The sequence below is a fragment of the Protopterus annectens genome, chromosome 1.part0, assembly GCF_019279795.1.
Source record: "Protopterus annectens isolate FY-2018-M chromosome 1.part0, PAN1.0, whole genome shotgun sequence".
Taxonomy (NCBI): Eukaryota; Metazoa; Chordata; order Ceratodontiformes; family Protopteridae; genus Protopterus; species Protopterus annectens.
This window is the reverse complement of record NC_056725.1, coordinates 520,531,234-520,553,282: the sequence shown is the minus strand read 5'-3', so window position 1 is coordinate 520,553,282 and position 22,049 is coordinate 520,531,234. Positions and strand designations below refer to the sequence as shown.

General features: G+C 44.0%; 1 protein-coding gene across 1 annotated transcript in view; it reads right to left on the bottom strand.

The window, feature by feature from the left end:
• LOC122789622 (serine/threonine-protein phosphatase 2A 56 kDa regulatory subunit delta isoform-like) overlaps window positions 1-22,049 on the bottom strand; it is a 1,584,804-nt gene that overhangs the window by 489,604 nt on the left and 1,073,151 nt on the right. The window contains exon 14 of the mRNA XM_044057373.1: window positions 20,586-20,639. Coding sequence (XP_043913308.1) covers window positions 20,586-20,639 — 54 coding nt within the window. The remainder of the gene's footprint in view (window positions 1-20,585; window positions 20,640-22,049) is intronic.

The following is a 22,049-nucleotide window of genomic DNA, read 5'->3' as shown; positions in this document are numbered from 1 at the left end:
GGGGAGGATAAATGAGACCCCTTGTCTTGTGTGAAAAGATCCACCTGTGGCGATTGCCCCAGGCCAAGTGAGGAAGAAGGGGTAACCAGTGCTGTCTGGGCCAAGAGAGAGTCACCAGCTATATTATGGGAGCGTCCTACCTGATCTTGTGCAGAACTTGTGCCATGGGGGGGGGGGTAGAGAAACATCCCCTTCCAAAGAAAAGTTAAGGCATCCACTTTCCAAGTTAGAGGACTTGGGGCTCTGGAACAGAATATAAAAAGTTGTCTACTTAGAGGGGAGGCAAAAAGATCTACCCAAAGAATACCCCACCAATGGACAATGTCCAGGAACACATCTCTGTGAAACATCCATTTGTGACCTTGTGTTCTGGACCTGCTCAAAGAATCTGCCACAAGATCGTGCTCTGAAGGAATGTAATCTGCCTGAATAGCCCCTTGATAACAGATGGCTAGATTCCAAATGTGGAGAGCTAGTCTGAAAAGAAAATAGGACCTTGTGACCCTTACTTGCTGATATACCACGTAACCATGGTATTTGTCAGCGAAAACCTCCAGGGCCTGGGATGAGAGGGGGAATGAAAGGCCTGTACAGCTAGGAACAAAGCCCTCATCTCTTACATTGATATGGCCTGACCTCTGATGAGGCCAGAGAGTAAGACCTCTGATGAGGCCAGAGAGTAAGAACCTTTAAGGGGCCACAAGACTCACACCCACCCCATCTGAGGCACCCATGAAAAGCTCCTAAGTGGGAAATGCAGCTTGAAAAAGAAGCTCTGGATTGAGAAAAAGTTGATGAATCCACCACTAAAGCTCGAGCTGAGATACCACTGAACCTTCCTATTATGAAGTCTGGCAACAGGGAGAACTGGAATGGTGGAAAACATAAATCCCAGGACCCTGAGAAATTCTCTGGCCAGGAGAGAGGAAGAAGAGAATGGAAAAAGCCCAGAGTCACAGCCTTGGGGGAAGAAGAGATGCCAGCATGGGAACTGTCTAAGGTATTTATCAGAGGAAAACATGAGCCTGGGAAGGTGTTAGAACTGATTTCTGGAGGTTTATGGTGAACCCCAGACTATGTAAAAGGCAAGTGATAAACTGGAGTTTCTGTAGCGGACTGCTGAGAGAAGGAGCTTGAATAAGCAGATCAACTAGACAGGGGAAAATCTGTATACCTCAAAGCCTGCAAAAGGCAATGACAGGAGTGAGGCATTTGGTGAATACCTTTGGGGCAGTAGAGATGCCAAAGGGCAAAGCAGAGAACTGAAAACTTAAGGAAGAGACAGAGAAGCAAAAACTTCCTAAAGACAGGATAGATGGGGATGTGAAGGTAGGTATCCTTGAGATCTAGAGACACCAGAAAGGCCTGAGGAAGCAGACGAGGAAACAATATTGAAGGGATAACATCTGAAAAGAAGAAATCTTCAGAAAGGTGTTCAATAGAAAATATCTAGAATTAGTCTCCAGGTACCCTCCTTTCAGAGAATAAAAAACATTCTAGAGTAAAACCCCTTCCCTACCTGAGTGAGAAGAATGTGCTGAATGGTGCCCTGATCCAAAAGAGATTGTAGAACCTCTGCAAAATGAGGAAGACAGTTATTCTTGAGGAGGTTGGGGAATGCCTGAAAAGGGAGGAAGGGACTTCCGAACCATGAAATATCCCTGATGGATAATGGACATAACCTAAGACTCTGAGTTAACCTGATGCCAATTTGGAAGAGACAGGGAGAGGTGGAGAGACAAGGGGACATGGCCGACAGGAGGGGAATGCCAAATAGAAGCAGACTTGTACTGAAAAGAAGGTTTCTGGGAGGAAAGAGTCTGAGTAGACATAGCAGGAGGAAAATGCCTAGAAACCTTCTTTCCTTTAGGACAGGGCAAGTTTGCCTATGAACAGAGGCAGACTTGGAAGGATAATTCCTCTGAAACTTGGGAATAGGAAAAAAAAAATATGTGCTTCAGCTCCTGCAAGGCCTTCCCCGTATCCTGGTGGGACGTAAAGTCAGCAGCCATCCTAAAAAGAGTTTTGTTATCCAGAGGAACATATAAAAGTTTGGCCTTGATGTCATCAGGCAAAGCATGAGGATGTAGCCAAGAATAATGACCACGACTGAACCAAATTTAGAAATCCTGGAAAAGGCATCAGTTGCATCATAGCTGCATTTAACTGAATGGCAGGCAACTTGAGAAGTGGAGCCTATCAGGGAAAGGGCAGAAGTCTTCTCCTCAGAGTGATGGAGGTCAAAAACCACCTTAGAAACATGGAAGTGGGGGCCTAAACATACCCAGTCATATCAGTTTGTTAGTTAATGGCCCTAAAAGACAAGGTAGCAGCAATGCAAACTTTCTTGCCCAGCCTTTCCATGGCCCTACTATCCTTATCAGAAGGAATCAGCTTGGTAGAGGACAACAACTTGGACTTATCAGAAGAAACAGACACTACTGAAGGATCAGCAGAAAGGCACTTATAAAGAAATGTGCAATCCTTAGCCACCTTGTAGAACCTATCACACTGAGGATCCTTTACAACAGGGGAAATATGCATCATCTTTTGTTTCTTTTTCTGCAGGATGTCCGCTCAAAAAAACCATGGAGGATCAGACCCCCCAAGCATCAAGTACAGATGCTTGAAACATCTCTGTGGACATGCAAAAATTTGGATCCATGCCAGACTCTGATGGGGTCATGGCAGAGGAATCCAATGCAAACACCAAATGGTCTTCAGGGTTTTCACTAGCCTCTACAGAGACATCTGGGGAGGCTGGACAGAAGCTGGATCACACCTTTTTTTGGCCTTCTTCTTGGCAGATGGGTGGCCCTCTGGACAGGAGAATTCCATTACCCAGCTAACAGCTTAAGACACCAGTTCTCAAGATAAATGGACAAAGAGGAGAGGCGACTATGTAGGGTCTTATGTACAAACACCTGGCAGACAGAACACTGTGCATGACTGTAGGAAGCACCCAAGCAAAAAAGACACTGGTTGTGACGGTCCTTACAGGTGATCTGCCTCACACAATGACAGTTTCTCTTTCTGGATGACAAGAGCACAACACCAAACAAGAAGAAAAAGGAAGAGAAGAAACCCCAATAAAGCACTTGCCTGAAAAAAAAAAGGTTTGGTACTTGCACAGCAGAAGGGCATTCAGACTGATGTGCAATAATGACATTTGGACTGGCGGTAAAGTTGTTTTACGTATTTGCATCAACTTTATTGCTCTGGGGGGCATACGCATGATGTATGGTGCCTATAAGAGCTGAAGGCTTTGGTATACTGGAAGGATGTTGAGCTATCCTTGGCAGGAGATCCCTTATGTGAAGAATACTGCAACAGTGGTATGGAAGGACATCATATAACTGATCTCCAACTGTGAAATCAAGAATCTTGTTAGACTTTTGCCCCAACAGTTTTGGTTTATGAATGGCAAATCCTGTCAAGTGAATTTAGTAAACTTCTTCAAGAGGGTTACAGAAGTTGTAGATGCTGGCCATGCAGTCCATGCAGCATACCTTGTGGCAACTGCTGCTTCACTGGGGATGGCCTCTCAGGTTTTGATTACTGACAAAGACATTGTCCACCCCCACATTCCCTTTTTTACGGCATGCCTACCAACATGGCAGAACAAGCAAATGCTATGAGCCTAAACAAGAAACTCCACTCCCTACAAGCCCTTCTCACACTGGAGGATGTTGACATCTGTGTAGTGAGAGACATGTTTTAAAATGGCAGACAGCACTCTGGCTGTGCAGGGCTATAATGCCTTCCCCATCCTTTTAGACCAGTCACTGCGCAGGAGGGGAAAAAAATGTGGCGGTGTCTCAATCTTCATGAGAAGAGACTCACATTAAGGCTGGTTAAACAGCATGATGCACTAGAACTTCTCCATGTTGCAAATAACCATCAGAAAGGTCCTGAACCATATATATGCTAGCTACAGAAAGTACAGTTGTGTACACTTACCATAACTGTAGATGTTAAAGTGTATTCACTGTTGCAGTCATCACATTTGGGGTATCCCTGCCAGGGTAGCCCTCAGCCTGTCCGAATACCAGAGACTTGTATTGCTGCGTCAGTTGCTGTCACTTCAGGACTGACGTCAGGTCATCAGTAGTATAAAGTAAGGCAGCCAACACGATTATGTCAGTTTTTCTTGCCCTGTCAGGAGCCCCCAAGTGCGAGCCAGGTTATGGTGGAAAAACCCCACCAGTAGAAAGTAAATACCAAAATGTCCCTTGTAAGGAGAGAGAGAGAGAGAGAGAGAGAGAGAGAGAGAGAGAGAGAGAGAGAGAAGGGGGATGGGAAGGAGGGAAATCAGGACTGCAACAGTGATTACACTCAAACATCTACATGTATGGTAAGTGTACACAACTGTACTATGTTCTTCATGTTTCACTGTTGGAGTCATCACATTTGGGTTGGGTTTCCCAAAGCTGAGGAAAAGGGTGGAGGCAGTCAAGGAGACTAGGGGCTGGCTAAGATGCCCTGCAAGACTGCAGTGGCAAAGCCTGCCCTGGATTTGGAGAAGATAGGCAGGTGGTAATGCTTGGTGAAAGTGTGAAGAGATGTCCAGGTGGCAGCCTCCAGGATGTCCCTGGTGGGGACTCCTCTGAGGAAAGCTGCAGAGGTGGAGGCTGCACTGGTGGAATGAGTCTTGACCCCTTAGGGTGAGGCTTTCTGTGTTGCTTGTAACACAAATGGATGCAGTGTGCTAACCATTTAGAAACTGGAGATGGCTTTGCCCTCTGCCCATGCAGCAAAGCTAACCAGTAATTGATCAGACTTTGAGTGATTTAGTCCTGTCTAGATAGACTGAGCTGTCTGTGCACATCTAGAGAGTGCAGGATCCTTTCCCCCTTGTTCTGTGGGTTAGGGAAAAAGGTGGACAAATTAATGGATTGGTTGAGAGCCACACTGGACACCACTTTGGGTATGAAGGATGGGTTAGTCCTGAAGGAAACCCTATCAGCATGGAAGATGATGAAGGGCTCCACAGCCTTGAGTGCTTGTAGCTTGGAGAACTTTCTGGCTGAAGTGATGGCCAGAAGAAAAGCTGTCTTAAAGGAGATAAATTAACTCTGCTGAAGATGCTTGTTCAAACGGGGGCAAGGTGAGCTTTTCCAACACAAATTTAAGGTCCCAAACTGGGGTAGGTGCTCTTCTGGGTGGCCTCAAGTTGCTAGCCCCTCTTAGGAATTGTTTGATCAGAGGGTGTGAGAAAAGGGGCTGCTCAGTGGGGAAATGAGCAGAGATAGCAGAGGCATGAATTTTAATAGAGGAAAAGAGAGACCACTGTGTGTAGCAGGTCAGCTAGGTAATCCAGGATGAGAGAGAGGGGGCTGTGCCGTATCGGCTCCCTTAACCTGAATCCAGGTGCAGAAACTTTTCCATTTGTCAGCATAAGACTTTCTAGTGCTAGGGCGTCTGGCCTCACGTATAACATCTAGTACCTGTTTACTGAGGTTGGCAGATTGTTCAGTGGTTAGGGAATAAGCCAGGCTGCCAAATCGAGTGTCTGCAATTGGGGATACATGAATTCTCCTTCCCTCTGGGTCAGGAGGGTTGGGGTCTGAGTGAGATGCCATGGTAGAAGTAGGGGACAGGCTACGCAGCAGTGGTACCAGTGCTGGCGAGGCCAGTCTGGAGCAATAAGAATTGTCCTTGGTTTTTCCTCCCTTATTTTGAGCAGTACCCTGGCAATGAGAGGTAGTGGAGGAAAGGCACAGACCAATAGAATGACCCAGGGGAAGGACAGGGCATCCACTTTCCAAGCCATGTTGTGATGCTCCCTGGTGCAGAACTTGCTGAGCTGATGGTTGGTGTGGGAGGCAAAGAGGTCGACCTTCGGGGTGCCCCATTTCTGGTCAGCATGAAAAGGTCTTCCGCCATTTTAAGGATATGAGACAGAGGCAAGGAAGCAGGTGCCTGAGAGTGGATCATCAGTTTCTTGGGTGTGGTTCGTACCCTGGGCCTTAGAAATTTGGTAGTTTTCGAAAGAACGGTAGATGCAAAAGAAGTTGTCAGTTGTCGAGAATTGGTAGTGAATAGTACTTCGTCGGAAGCCAGTGCCTGCTCAGCGGCTCCGTACCCATCCAAGGGAGAGACAACTGAAGGATCCTTAGTCGAATAAGAGTTTTGCGGCATACTGGACTCAAAAGGTCTTGGTACCGGCCTGCGAATCCATAGAAGCAGGCATCAGGGGCTGCGAAAGCACCTGAGGACCGGAGAATTGGCGACTAGCTTAACGGAAGCATTGACGGTAGGTCTGGACTTGTGCGGTCTGTCGCTGTCTTTATCCTTATGTTTTTTCGGAAGATCTATCTAATGGCTTACTGAAGCCATACTGGAAATAGAGGACTGTAAGCGAAAATATCTAGCTACAGTAAGGGCCTGACAATGTATAGTTCTGGCATTGAACAAAGCACAAAAGCGACAGCGGGGGACATCGTGGTCTGGGCCTAAGCAAGTGACAGTAAGAATGAAAGTCTCGGTGTGATATTTGCTTTCCATAGGCGAGACAATTAACTTTTTCTAACATCGGTTAGAGCAAGAAAAAATGATCCCCAATGGGGTACTTAGCTTTAGAAAACTTCAGCTTCAATTCGGAAGATGAAACTCAGGAAGCGGACGACCGGCACTCATGCGAACTGCTTCTGGCTCCGTGGCAAGAAAGACTGTAATGTCATCGGCTGCCTTACTTTATACTACTGACAACCTGACGTCAGTCCTGGAGCAACAGCAAATGACAGAAATACTAAGCCTCTGGTATTCGGGCCAGCCGACAGCTACCCTGGCAGGGATAACCCAAAATGTGATAACTGCAACAGTGAAACACGAAGAACATCTCCTTCTATAACTCAAGAAAGCCACAATGACCATCTACTGGAACTAGAAACACTCAGTATTAAACCTGATACCACTTTCCAAACTATCAAAATAGTTGATAAAAATATCAAACAGATGCAGCTGTACCCCATCCAAACAAGTGCATAGCAAACTCCAGAAACAAACTCACATGGAGGAACCACAACTACCACAAGCATTATAACAAAAGAAAATAACTTTGGCCAAAAGTAAGAAGAGTAATTTTCCAGAATGTCAAAGTCCTTGTCACTGAAATAAACAAACTCAGGGGTGTAATAAAATCCACCATAGCCAAATTTGAGGCTAAAAAAGCTACCCAAACCAAAGACCATCCCAATGCATTTTTTAGTTATGTTTGTAATCTCAAAAGCACAATGCAGGAATGCGCCCAGCTGATTGTGAAAGATGTTATCTACACTAAGGCTGAAGATATAACGAACCTACTGGCCAATAAACTTAGCTCCAACTTTTCCCCTCTCTCCCCACCAGTCTGTTCCTCAAGATATACCTGAAACCAGCTTGCTCCAGCTATCACACGAGAACAACTCCTAAATATGCGATCAAAAGCTAAAAACACTGCATTGATTGGTCCTGACAATATACTTGGATGCATCTTAAATAACATAAAGCACGACTTAGCCACACCCCTAACAACACCGTTCAATGTCAGACTACATAAATGTTTTGTACCAAGTGAATGGAGAACAGCTACAGTCATTCGCCTGCATAAGCAGGACCTTCCAGATCCAGCCAGTTACAGACCCATAAGTCTAACCCGCCTCCTATGCAAAGCTGTGGAAAGACTTATCATAGATCTAATCAGTCAGGACACAGGGAACCTCAAAACACCAGACATGTCTCAGTTTGGATTTGTCAATAGAGTTAAAGATGTTAAGATTTGCACTGGGTGTGACTAGGATGGACAGGATTAGGAATCAGTATATTAGAGGGTCAGCTCAGGTTGGACAGTTTGGAGTCAAAGCAAGAGAGGCGAGATTGCGTTGGTTTGGACATGTGCTGAGGAGGGATGCTGGGTATATTGGGAAAAGGATGCTAAGGATGGAGCTGCCAGGTAAGAGGAAAAGAGGAAGGCCTAAGATGAAGTTTATGGATGTGGTGAGAGAGGACATGCAGGTAGTGGGTGTGAAAGAGCATGATGCACAGGACAGGAAGAAATGGAAACAGATGATCCGTTGTGGCGACCCCTAACGGGAAGAGCCGAAAGAAGATGACGAGGTGATATTTTTTTTTAAAAGATCACCAAAGCAATGGATGAAGGCAAAATAGTACACACCACATACCTCGACCTGGCCAAACTATTTTGACACAATTCCCCACTCAGACACAATAGAAAAGCTAAATAAACTGGGAATAATCCCCATGTCACCTGCTGGATTGCCAGCTGGCTTACAGATAGGATGCAGGAAATCAAAATAAGGGAAGTTACCTCCACAAAGAGACCAGTCGAGTTCCCCAGGGTCCTTTGCTGGGACCTCTCCTGTTTGGCATCTGTTTCTGAAGGGTTCTGGCTGACCAAGTTTGCAGATTACTACAAGCAAAGTGCAGTCACTGAATCCACAAATAAATAACTGTTGCCAAAATCATGGACTGAAACTAAATGCCAAAAAATGTATTACTGTATCCTTTACAAAGTAATCTATCCTAGGGAACTACCACATTAACAATACGCCCAACAGCTGATCCAGTTATTCAGGATTTGTGAACTTCTGTGGACAGCGACCTAACCTTTAACCAGCACGTGTCCACTGTTGTAAAAAAGACCTTCTATATTGCACAGCTTATACACAAAGGGATTGTGTCTAGATCTAGGGATATCATTGTCTCCCTTTACTCGGTCCTCATTAGGCCAATCATTGAATATAATGCCCCCTTTGGCACGTATCTCTTCAGCCACATTAAACAACTGGAACATCCACAGAGATACCTTATTAAAAGGATACAAGACCTAGACATGTCTTACATGGAGCAAATGAAAGCCCTGTCATGATATTCAGCATCCTACAGACTACTAAGCAGTGACCTATGTCTGGCATACAATGCATCCTCAGACCCAATACTGATGGATTAAATGCACATCAGCAAGTCAAATGGCATCAGGAATACTTGTTCTAGGGATATAAACTTCTTCTATAACATCAACAGAATGGCTTGAAGGGACATGTATATCGCACAGAGGATACCGCTGCTCTGGAACAGACTCCTCATCCACATAAAACAAAGTTCATCCATGCCTATACTCAAGCGTAACTTGATGGATTGGAAACAGAACATTTACCTTAAGACTGCTCCTTGTACTACTAATGGACAGGGGCAGCGCTCCTAAATGCTTTATCTCATGCATGTGTCTCTTCAAATTATCTGTAGTATGATCCCATTTATTCTCATTCAGAGTAATAGTTGGAGGGTGGCACAATGGTTAAGGTGTTTACCTTGCAAACACAAGGTGCAGGGTTTGATTCTCACCTGGGGAGTTTGGCTAGGCATAAAATGTCCAATAGCCAACAAGGAGACAGCCTGGTACTAATCTATGAACTACAAATTTTGCAGTTGGGAATGGCATAGTGGTTAAGGTGTTTACTTTAGAGACACAAACTACAAGGTTCGATTCTCACCTTCGGGAAGCATGGCTAGGCTTGAAAAGGCCCTTAGCATCATTAGCCAAGTAATTACTTATACTGTATAATTACCAACCCTGGGATGGGCAAGGTCAATTTCTAACCAAATGAGATAGGTTAATTCAAGCACAAAAAGGGAAACTGGCTAGGCTTAAAATGGCCCTCAAGTGCAGCTAGCTTAGTACTTTCTGTGAACCTCTACCTTGCCAAGACCTTCAACACCACTTTCCACTATACAAAAGCTAAATGTTTTAAACATTTACTTACATGTCAAAAAATGGCTAGCAAACTGAACTACAGAACCCACAGAGTGCGAGCTGCAGGAGTCTCATCAGAAAGTATGAAACTGACCAATGGTGTCCCTCAGGGCTTAGTACTGGGGCGTCTCCTTTTGATATTTACTTCTCAGATCCCCAAAGCAGGGAGCCAAGACCTTCAGCTAAAGAAGTGTTTAGATGACCGCAAATTGGAGATTGCTATTAAGTCACCCCCTACGACACTCAACTCAACCAAATTACCTCTCCATAGTAAAATCCTGGTTCACTAAATGGGTTCAAATTAAATGCTAAAATGTTTAGTATGACTTTTGGTAGACAACCCCTCCCCTCATCATATTGTATAGAAAACATACTACTACAAAATTAAAATGCAAGTCAGTGACCTACGTACTTCGATTGATGGCTCCCTCTCTTCTGACCACCATGTGACAAAGAAATACCATCAAGGTCTAAACAAGTACTCACTCCCTTATACTCAGTATTGATCAGGCCAATTATAGAGTATAATGCCCACTTTGTATACAGTTTATTAACCATATCTAACAATTAGAAAGACCCCAAAGGTTCCATAACCAAGAAAATATCACAAACCTAAAGTCTCTGAGCTGCCAAGAGAAGCTGGAAACCCTATCCCTTTATTCAGTGTCTTGCACACTTTTTGAAGAGAGTTCTCTATCATGCTTACCATACCATTAGAAAAAAAAAAGTTATGTCTTAACATAGCATTCCATCGGTGTTGTCCATCTTCATTAACCTGTGGGTCTCAGTTCTGACCAGCTACTTTACTAGCTAAACATTCCAAGCTCTAGCTCCTCCCTCACACCCACAATTCCCCACACTCCACTCTTCCAGATTACCTCCAATCAAGTCTGCAATGACAGCTATCAATTGTTAACAAACAGACCAACATAGCCAGTAGGGGGTAAAGATTAGAACGTCAGGAGCTCAGCAAGGAACTGTGGCTCCTATGAACATATCAGTCAGATCTCTCGAAGTCTTGGATTGGGGGAAGGTTAATGAACACAAACACAGATGGAATGTTATGACAAGACGTAACTTCTTTATCTGATGTTGTCATCTTCATTCATTCATTAACTGGTGGGACAAAGTCCCTAGCTACAACAACCCGGGATGGCCCTCATGGAAGGGTATTCCAAAGTACAGCAGAGCCAAAGACACTTCTGCTCTTGGAGATGATGCCCAACTTATAATGCGCAATGAAGATATGAGGGTTTGACCAAGTAGTTGCTACACAAATGTCCTCAATAGATGCAGTCAACCAAAAGGCTTGGGAAGTTGCCATAGACCTTGTGGAATCTGACCAGGGACTGGAATGTTCCTGGAAGAATAAACAAAGGAAATGCAGTCTTTCACTCATCTTGCTAGGGTATGGGTTTACCTTTTTAACTTCTTAAAAGGATACAAACAACTGATCAGACTTCCTGAAGGACTTTGTTCTAAGTAAAAAACGAATTGCCTATGTACACAGCAAGCAAATGAAGTGTACTCGCTCTTATTCTGAAAATTAGGGAAGAAAACAGGAAAATTAACAGATTGATATTACCTTTGCTAGCAACTACAGGAAGAAAGGATGGACTGGTACATAGGGTTACTATCTTTGTGGAATATCGAGTAAGGAAATTTGCAGGAAAGAGCCTGAAGTTCAGAGATTCTTCTTGCTGAATTAATAGCCACTAAAAACATCATCTTCCAGGAAAGAAATTTCAAATCTGCTGTAGCTGCTGGTTTGAAAGGGGAGCAGACTAGAGCTTGTAAAATTATAGTCAAGTTCCAAGGAGGGAATAGGATCTTTTGTAGGGGGATGAAGCAGAAAGATGCCCCTAAGAAAGGCTTTACAGAGTTTCAAAGAAGCCAAAGAAGAATCTTGTCCAAAATGGAAATTGGAAGTAGCTGCTCACTGCTAACTGCACTTTAACGGTGGAGTAACTCACTCCATTACTGAAAAAAGCCAAAAAAAACTAAAACTACCGAGACAGGGAGTGTGAAATTATCTACTTGTTTCTATTGCTCCCATATAGAGAATCTTTTCCACTTGCTCTTATAAGTTTTCCTGGCTGAAGATTTTTGGGAGGAAATCAATATTTTCTGAACAAGGGAAGAGAGCCTGGGGTGTCTAGCCATCACTGAAATTGGAGAAACCATGCGATTAGTTTCAGACAGTGACTGTCCGGGTGAGTCGATAAGGGGTTGGGTCCAGCATCAAAGACGGGCAAATCAGATGAACCAGGTTTGTCAAGGTCAGAAGGGAACAATGAGGATTACCTTTCTCTTCAACCTAAGAGCCTTCTGTAAGAATTTTGGGATTAAGGGCAGCGAGGAAAAGGCATAAAGCAGACTGGGAGGCCAAGCATGGACTGGAGCATCCCTGGGTGACTGCCGTGAGGAGGGATCACGGCAAAGTACCTGCTGCATTTGTTGTTGAGGGGTGAAGTAAAAAGATCACAGCAAGGTTGACCCCATTCCTGAAAGAGTCGTTTTCTGTAGATTGATTCAGGGACCAGTACTGAGGCATCAGTAAAATTCAGCTGAGCCTATCCGCCAAGATGTTGGATTCTCCCAGAATGTGCATTGCCACCAGAAAGCGGGTGGTATAGATCGTCCATTGCCACACACTCACAGCTTCTCGACACAGGGGATAAGATCTAGTCCCTCCTTGTTTACTGATGTACCAGACCACTGGCATATTTGTCCACTTGAATAGCAATAGTTCCTAGAGGCAGAGAATGGTATAGTTTTTGCAACGCTAGAAGAAACTCTTTCATCTCTAGTACATTTAATGCATTGAACTGTTCAAACCAGATGATGCCCCTCTACCCCATCTGGGAGGCATCCATGGTCACCATGGCATTTTGGGGAGGAAGAACGAAAGGACAACCGTAAGTAACATCTGAAGAATGATGCCACCAAAGAAGACATTCTTTGTAAATCCAGGAGAGTTTGACAGGAAAGTTTGGAGGGTTCCTGGTAGTGACCACTGGACCGCCAAAGTGCACTGTAGGATTCTCACATGAAAGCGTGTTGTGGGTAACAGAGTTATCATGGCCGCCATGGAACCCGGCGCTCTGAGAACTAAACTGGCTACAGGTTTCAGAATGGCCATGATTTGTTTGATGTGAAATCTTAGGTTTGATACTCGGGTCTTGTCAAATAAGCATGACAAATTCTTGTGTCCAGCTGTGTTCCAAGAAAATCTATTACTTGAACCAGTTCCAACAGGGATTTGTGCAGTTTGATCATTATTCCAAGAGCTGGAGCCAAGTGGTGGAGATACCTCACTGGTAAGATCAGACCATAAACTAATCTCACTAGATATTCACATCCCGACACCAGCCCACAAATTACCACATAGGTGGTAATCCATTAAGTACGGAAGAAGTAATTAGGGACCTGGGGACCCAAGTTGATAGCAATCTCTCATTTGACAACCACGTGGCCAAAGTGGTTAGAAAAACATTTTATATAGCCCACCTAATCATGAAGGGATTCACATCTAGATCAGGGGAGGTCATTGTGCCTCTTTACTCATCCCTCATCAGGCCCATAATTGAGTACAATGTCCCTTTTGGGATGTACCTTACCAGACACCTGCAGCAACTGGAAAGACCCCAAAAGTACCTCACCAAGAGGATCAAAGGGCTCAAACAGATGCCATATGCTGCCCAGTTAAAGAAACTCCAGCTCTACTCAGTGGCATACCGCCTGCTCAGAGGCGATCTGTGCCTGACGTATAAAGCCATGTCCAACCCGGAATTAATGGACATGCTGCACCTCAGAAAATCCAAATCCCATCGAGCTACGTGCTCGAGAGACTTGAACCTCAGCACTGAAATAAATAGGACATGCTGGAGGGACAGATTCATAACCCAGAGGCTCCCTTCACTCTGGAATAAAATCCCAGTCCAGGTTAGGCAGAGTCCCTCATTGACTCTCTTCAAGAGGAATCTTGATGAGTGGATGGGAGATAGTAGGTTTACCCCGGGTATCACTTCTGTGTCACTGTTAGACAGAGGCACAGTATACTAACCTCGAAAAAGGGCATAGCAAAATTAATTTAAAATGGGTGGCGAAAGCCAAACACACTCTGGCTAGGCTTATAAATGCCCTAGGGCAGATAGCCTAATATGAACCTATGAACCTATAATCCTTGGCCTGTAACAATAGATGCCTCGTTGGAGTGGTTAGGGGCCAGTATTCCAGACAAGGGAAGATCTGGTACCCTTGCAGCCTGAGATGGACTGCCACCACTGCCAAACATTTGTTGAACACCCTGGGAGCTGTGCCGAGACCAAATGGGAGTGATCTGAACTGATAACGACTCGCTCCCGCTGAGCGCCTGTGTATTTTGATGCATGCATCCTTCAGGTCTATACAGCACATCCATTTTGATGTATGCATCCTTCAGGTCTATACAGCACATCCAATCATTCCTCCTCAGCCGGGGTAAGATGGACTGAACCGGGACCATCCAGAATTGTGTTCTTTACATATTTGTTCAGAGAAGTCAGGTCCAGAATTGGCCTCAGGTCCCCTGTCTTTTTGGGTACCAAAAAGAACCTGGAATAGACACCCAATCTGGCTCGATGGGGAGGGACATCCTGGATGACTCTTTTTTGCAGCAATTTTGCTATTTCTGTGGCTGCGTCCTCCCTCTGTTTGGATGGAACATCTTGGAAGTAATTTTTTTGGATTCAGTTTCTCTCAAAAGGAATGTAGTATCCTCTGGAAATCCACTGGTCATTTGTGATGACTTTCCAGGCTGTGGGATGCAAGGAAAAGTGCCCCCCCCCCAACTGCCTCCAGGGGAAGGCAGTTGGGCAACCTTTCAGGAGCGCTGGAAGGGTCAGTCTGAGAAGGTATCCTGAGACCCTTGGTTTTGCTGGCCCCCTCTGTCATGTGGTCAGCGTCTACCATTCTGTTTTTCCTCCTCTGCTTCTGGGGGAAAAATCTCCTGGAGAGTCCTGATGGAAAGTTTGAGATTTCTTGAACCACATCTTTTTACTGCCATGCTGGTTTTTGGAGAACGACCTTTGTGGAGTAGAAAAGCAGATTCTGATGGCATACAGGGTCTTCCCATCTTTCTCGCTACGGGAGACAGCATCTTGAACCACGAGTCCAAACAAGGTTGATCCATCAAAGTGCTCACTGATTGATGAAAGACACCATAAAAGGCTCTGAAAAGTCACAGCCCTATCCAGGCATGACGCCTTATGGGAATGCCAGAACCAGGCACCCCCTGCCGCTTGGTATATGAGCCTCATGGACACATTAGACAATGACTGAAGGGTGGCCCATCTGGAGGAAAAGGTTTTCCGTTCTTCAGCAAACATGGACCCTGAGGCTAAGCTAGAGAGTTCCTTGACTAGGTCACTCTGTAGTCCCGTAAAAGGGGATAAATAGTTTAACACCCTCAAAGTAAATGTGGAAGAGGTGTAAACTCTCTTACCAAATCTGTCCAAAGCCCAAGATTCTCAGTTGGGGGGGATAGACAGAGGAGCTTTACTGGTGGCTGCCACAACAACCACGACATCTATGGAAGATACCCTTGGTCCAGAAGGTCTTGCCTGGGAGGAGGGTACTTAAAGTTTTATCTACCCGTTTTGGTATGAGCTCTACTGTATCTGGTTCCTTCCATGCCCTAGAAGACACCAACTCAATGAGTGGGTCAGTAGGGGGGACACCCAGGTTGTAGATGGCCCAGACCAGAAAGCCTCTAACAGCACTTCTCTTCCAGAGAAGGATTTTGGACAGACCAACCACCTCTTTGATGGAGAATGTCTAAAATGTCACCACAAGAGATCTCTTCTGGTGGCAGTCTTTGGGATCCTTCACATTCCTAGAAGCTGGTGTCAGCAGTAATGGATTCCTCAGAAGAATCAATGCGCCTCTTCTTGTACAATCTCATTTGAGGAATCCCCTCAAGTGGGGTGTTCCAGGGAGGTGTCATAGAGCCTTGGGGTTCCACAGATGGAAATTTATGGAGACTTTCCAGGGCCAGCTGTCCACAAGGTGGACTACAGGCTTCAGGCACAGATCCAGAAGGAGTAGGGATAGGTTCCGAAGACGTGAGAGTCAAGGGTCTCCTGGAACGGGAGAGGGCCCTCTCCACTTCAAAAGCTGAAGTGTTTTGAGCTCTAGCCAGCATCTCCTCTAGGAGCCAAAACTACCACAGTGTACACTTCCCAAAGCCTCAGATCCTCCCACTCCGAAGGGGGAGTCAGAGCAAAGCTATCGAACGCCGACGTTCCAAGGGGAATATACCGCTCCAAAACTTCGGGGTGCAAGTCAACCCCCCGCAGCCGATATCTAAGCTACGGCTCCAAGATGCACTTGGCACTGAAACAGTTGGAGCCAAGTGCGTTGAGGAAATGGTTGGGGGCAAAGAGGAAATCACCAATGGCCCCGACACTTCGGTGCCCGGGAGTAACAGAAACTGAAGACTCCGAAATCAAGGCCTGTATCAGAGAAGGAGCCACAGAGGAAAGCCTCACAGATCCAGCAGGGGATGGAGAAGACAAAACACCCATGTGGATATCAGTCTCAAGAAACTGTCTCATTAGTCTATCCACGTCTTTCTCAGAGTGGCTTTGAGATGAACTGGAGGATGTGGAAGACAGCGTCCTGGAAGATTTCCTCAGAGAAGGTGATTTCCGAGTGGGGGGTAGCCAGCCCCAACCCAGAGGTCATGGCATAATAAGGGGGACCTCTGATCCAGTCTGCTCAGCCCTGAAAAAGCAGATGAGGCATGTTGCGGTGGGGCGAAAGGCAGAGCTGAGGAAGTCTGCACCAACGGGGTCTGCTCCGAAGACCTTGATGCCTTTTTAGGTGGCACTGAACAGGACATCGCAGGGGAGGTTTTCCTGCTCTCCCAGGCCTTTTTAGAGCCCCTGACATTGAAGGGACAGCAGAGGAAGGAGGAGGAGGGAGCAAATATTTTAAAATAAGCTTGCTCCTTATATCTGCTAGGGCCCTGGGGAGAAAACTTGTACAAATTTCACAGTTGCTGTCTAAATGAGAAGGCCCCAGACAGTAAATGCACTCCCTTGTGAGCATCAGATAACAGGATCTTGTGCCCACAGGAAGTGCATTTCTTGAAACCTAATGGTTTCTCTCTGTGATCGGCCATGGAAAGGGAAAGAGAAAGGAGGAAAAGGAAAGGCTATGTCGCAGAGAAATCCAAGTAGAGAAAAAAATTATTCTAATCTTTTTTTTTGATGACTAAGAAGAAAAGGGGGGGGTAAGAAGGTAGGGGCAAAAAGAGAGAAAAGAAACGGACTTACTCAACAAAAACAACACTAAACCCACTGAGGAGCTCAGAGCACAGGAACCTCGCTGTTATTCCGATGAGCGGTAAACAAGATCTGAGGTAATCTGGAGGAGTGAGGAAATGAGGGTCGGAGGGATGAGCTTGAGCTTGGAATCTTTAGCTAGTCAAGTGGCAGGTTGGTTACGAGGGTTGGAACACAGACCCACAGGTTAATGAATGGATGAATAACGACATCAGATCTGACATTACTGGTGGTGCTGTTTTTCCGCAGGTCCAATATCTTCACTAACACTAGAATCGGGGACCTAAATTTTCAGAAACAGTTAAATAAAACATACTGGAGATGCATGTTAATTACCCCTGGGAACCAAAGAGGAGCCTGCCTCCTAGCCCTCACACATATACAATCAACAGAATATTCTTGCTTTGAGCACTGACCTCCACCACAGCTAAATGAGATATTTACCCAGTATGCACCCTCACCCCCAGGATAGTACACCCACCCTCCCTGATTTGGCCAAGTGCCCAGACCAATAATCAAACTTGTGTCAGGTGGGCCATATTCGGGGTTTTATCCCTTTATGCCACTGGTTCAAACCCTAGATACAAACTTCTGTGGAATGGTTTTCATGGAAAATGCTGGAACCATAATTGAGGCTGGAGGCTACTAGCTGACTGTGGAATTGGTGCCGAGATGGGGGCTAATGGGGAAGACGCCAAGGTAGGGATAAGCAGCACAAAATCCTCATCTGCTCTAGAAGCAGAGGTGCGTGGGACCAAACCAGTCTTCAACTAGGCATGCAACAAGACCTTGATCATTATGAAATAATCAGTGCCCACAGTAACCCTTCAATGGGAAATAATGAACAAATGGACCTGGAGAAGGAAGGTCTGGAGCAAATCAGACTGATTAGCTCCATATCAGAAGGAGATAAGCACCATCCAAGACTAAGACCTTTTATGCTCCTTTCTAGCTTTTTTACAGCAGAACTCCCAAAAGGGAAGAAAATACAGTCCCTCTTACTACTTGAAAAGTTCACCTTTAGGTTGCTAAAAATGCAGTAGTAGTTGAAAGAGATGAGTATCCTTTTCTAGTCCTATCTTTATCCAGCAATACTTTCAAACTTGGCTTATTTCATCTCTCTCTCTCTCAAAGACTGCTGATAAAAAACTGGCAAAATACAGCATTCTGCTAGAAAATGCTAAGCCCTCACACAAACCAAATTAAAAGCAAGACTATTTTGGGGAGACAGCTTGTGACTGCAAATGGTATTTTTTTTAATCAGCATTTTCCATAGTAGAAAAAAAGACAAAACCACAAATGCCCCCCCCCCAAAAAAAAAACGTAATCATATCAATCTGCCCGCTGGTAAAAAAAAAAAAAAAGGGGGGGGATTATGCAGAATCTGCACTCTATGGAGAAAACAGGAATAAGATTTTAAACTTCACAAAAATACACTAGCCTCAGCAAATTACAAGTTGTTTGAAAGATATGAACTTGACTATACAAAATTTATTGAGAATTACAACTAATCTAGAAGAAAAACACTCAACACATCTGAAGATCTTGTGTCAGTTTTCCAGTGCTGTTAAGTCCATGAGCAGCAAAGGAAATCTGAAGAGTCAAGCTAGTATAGTGCATTATTGGAGGGTCAAGGAAATTACAGTCTACAAAAAAATGTCAGTGCTGAATTGAGTTAAGTCCTATCGGTTAAAAAAAATGGTTTGCAGATATTATAAATAAGACAGTGTAAGAAACTTCTCTGTGTGGAAGATGTTCAGTCCATATATCTCAAGTTAATCACTGTATATTAATCAGATCAGCCAACAGTAGCGAACTTAAACTTGTCAAGTAAAAAATAAAAAATAAAACATATATAATTGTACAGAATCACTAAGTATTTGAAAGTAATCCAAGCAAGGCAGGCAGTCTGTTTCCAGTCGAAAATCCTTTATTAAGTACACAGACGAGCGATCCAAGTAAAACAAAAATAGAGTAATATTTTCCTCACAAGCTTTCTAAATACATACATACTTTTTATCAGGCAAGGGAGGGGTTTATTTAAGCAATAACCCACGCCTGGGTGTGGGTAATGCTGGATTTACCCACAGTTGGCGTGGTTTGGTCACGAGGGCGAAGCCAGAGTGGTCAAACAAAGACAACAGTGGGTAAATCCAGCATTACCCACACCCAGAAGTGGGTTATTGCTATTATACAATGACATTATTTAAGAAAAAAAATACTTAGTTTTCTTAAATAATGGCATTGTAGAATGCCTCCTTGCTGCCCTTCCGCAGCTGTCTGGTATTCTGCGGCAGTTCTGATAGACTGCGCATGCATACGCTTACGCAGTACATCAGAGCTGTGGGTGGAAGTAACGGAGAAAGCAAGATCTCCGTTGCTTTTTAGAAAGTGTCTCGCTATGTTAAAGGAGTTTTAACATAGCAAGACAGCTTTAAAAAAAGCAACGGAGAAAGTTCCGTTGCTTTTTTTAAAGCTGTCTCGCTATGTTAAACTCCTTTAACATAGCGAGACACTTTCTAAAAAGCAACGGAGATCTTGCTTTCTCCGTTGCTGTAATAAAAAAAAAAAAGACATAATAATGGAAAAAGTCCGGGCGACCAGACCTTTTTCCATTAGTATAAGTCTGATTTACAATGTGCACACTGACCAATCAGTGTGCACGTTTTGGAATATTAATAGGGGGTAGTTGTATAATGTGCTATAAAACAAGGTGTTATTGGTACACATGTTAAATTCACATCCCTTCCCCTATCAGATATTATAAATACTAACAATAATTCACAGAGATGCACACCCAGCATCTATTTTTACTCTATCATTCTGCACAGCTTTAAAAATATCAGAAACAATAATTTCATAGACTGAATAAAAGTAAATAAAACTGTTCTTAATAGAAACACCTCCATCTGCACAGTTTTCTCTTTGTAAAGGATGTGCATGACACCCACTGTTGCTGCTACTTCTGACTGACCTGGACTCTATTATCATCATATCTTTATAGTCACTAGCAAAGAGTTCAAAGCACACTCAGCTGTTTGTTTAGATTAGGGATAACAACACCTTTTTTGAGAATACACAAAGAAACTAATCTCCCACCTTCAAACACCTTGTTTAATCCTTAACCGATTTTGTCAGTTGCAAAATATAAAACATTAAGCACGTTTTGTCACCCCAGAAAAGCTCTCTAGTAGCCCTTGAAATAGGGCACTTAACCTTTACTGGATTAACAGCTTCTCTTCAGGTTTAAGAGAACGTCACTCAATTATTGTATTCTAAACCCCATTAAAATTCAGTTGAATTATCTCATTGTGGAATATTTTAAAACTTTACATATGAACCAAAGGAAATGTGATGTCTTTTAACTTCATTTTGATATATTAATGATGCTTCAGCCAAGCCCAATTAATCACGTTGCATACATTTGAGTCTTGCTTTGTCAAGTCAAGGCTTTTCAAAACAATCTGCAATGCAAGCAGTGCACATAAAACAAACGTACTTACAGGTTCTGTAAGGCTGCTGTCTTTTTCCAAGAACTGTACCACACAATAAGCCAACTGCAATGAAACAAAAGAAAACATAAGCACCAAAAAATGACAATTTCATTAGAAATAACTATAAATGAATAAACCAAGAAAAACAGTGGGTTGGTTCTTGTTGCAAACACACTGCTCATTAAACTCTAGCTATAGCAAGTGTAACTGTTGCCTGTGCTGTAATTTAAATTATTTTCTCAAAACTGCTCTTCAATTTTAAGCTGGCCAAACAACTGCTACCTTGTACTTGTACCCCACCATCAAAAAAGTCAACATTTCATAAAAAGGTACACTTGTGTAAACTCTTCCCATAAGAGTAGATACCCTTCTCTTCACTGTTGTACTATTTTTCACCTTAGTGATCGCCTGCCAAAGATAGCCCAACGTTCATCCAGTATGCCAAAAGCCTTTACATCTTGTACGTGCTGCACATCACATGTATGCAGCCCGCACAGGACGTAGCACATAAAGGTGATGCATGGACACAGTTACCCAGAACTGAAATGTCCAGTAGAGAAAGTACAGTTGTGTACAATTACCATAAATGTAGATGTTCAACTGTATTCACTTTTGGGAGTCTTGACTTGTGGGATTTCCTGCCATGTAAGCCCTTGGCCATCCTGAATACCAAGAGTAATAATCTCCCTCCTCCTTAGACTGGCAGACGTCCTATCTAAGGTCAGCACACGAGTATATAGGGAGCCAGCTGACTCCGTGACATCAGTCTTTTCATTTCTGTCAGAACCTAGCCCTTGAAGAAAGCACCAGAAGAGGCAACAGCCCTAGTGATACGAGTGCTAACTGAAGTAGACAGACACTTGCCATGAAAAAGAATAACAAAAGGAAATGGCCTTAGATACCCAGGAGGAGATGGATTGCTTGCAAACAACTGAACCAAAGTCCTGGGATAAAAAGAAACAAAAAGCTGGTCAGATTTACAAATAGTCTTAGTTTTACCCAAACAATACCAGACTTGTCTGTGCAAATCCAAGGTATACAGGACCCTCTCATTAGCAGACTGTGGAAAAGGAAAAAAAGGAAGGGAGTTGTACTGCCTGATTTAAGGACACTCATTAACAACTCTAGCATAAAAGGATTAGTATGAAGAGGCACCCTGTCTCTGTGAAAAAAAAATAAATACATGAGGAATGGTTATAAGCTCCTGGAGCTCAGAAACTCCCCTAGCAGAAGAGCAAGCAAGCAACAAGACAGTCTTCCATGTATAGTGTTGCAGAGAAGCTGAAACTGCATGGTCAAAAGGAGCCTAAGTCAATTTTTCCAAAACAAAATTAAGGTCCCAAGGAGGAGGAACAGGCTTCCTTGGGGCTCTAAGATGCAGAACGCCTTTAAGAAACTGAACTAAAAACAAGAAGACTCAGGAGGATTCAAGAGCAGAGAGGCAGAAATAGCTGACAAATTGGCCTTCATAGA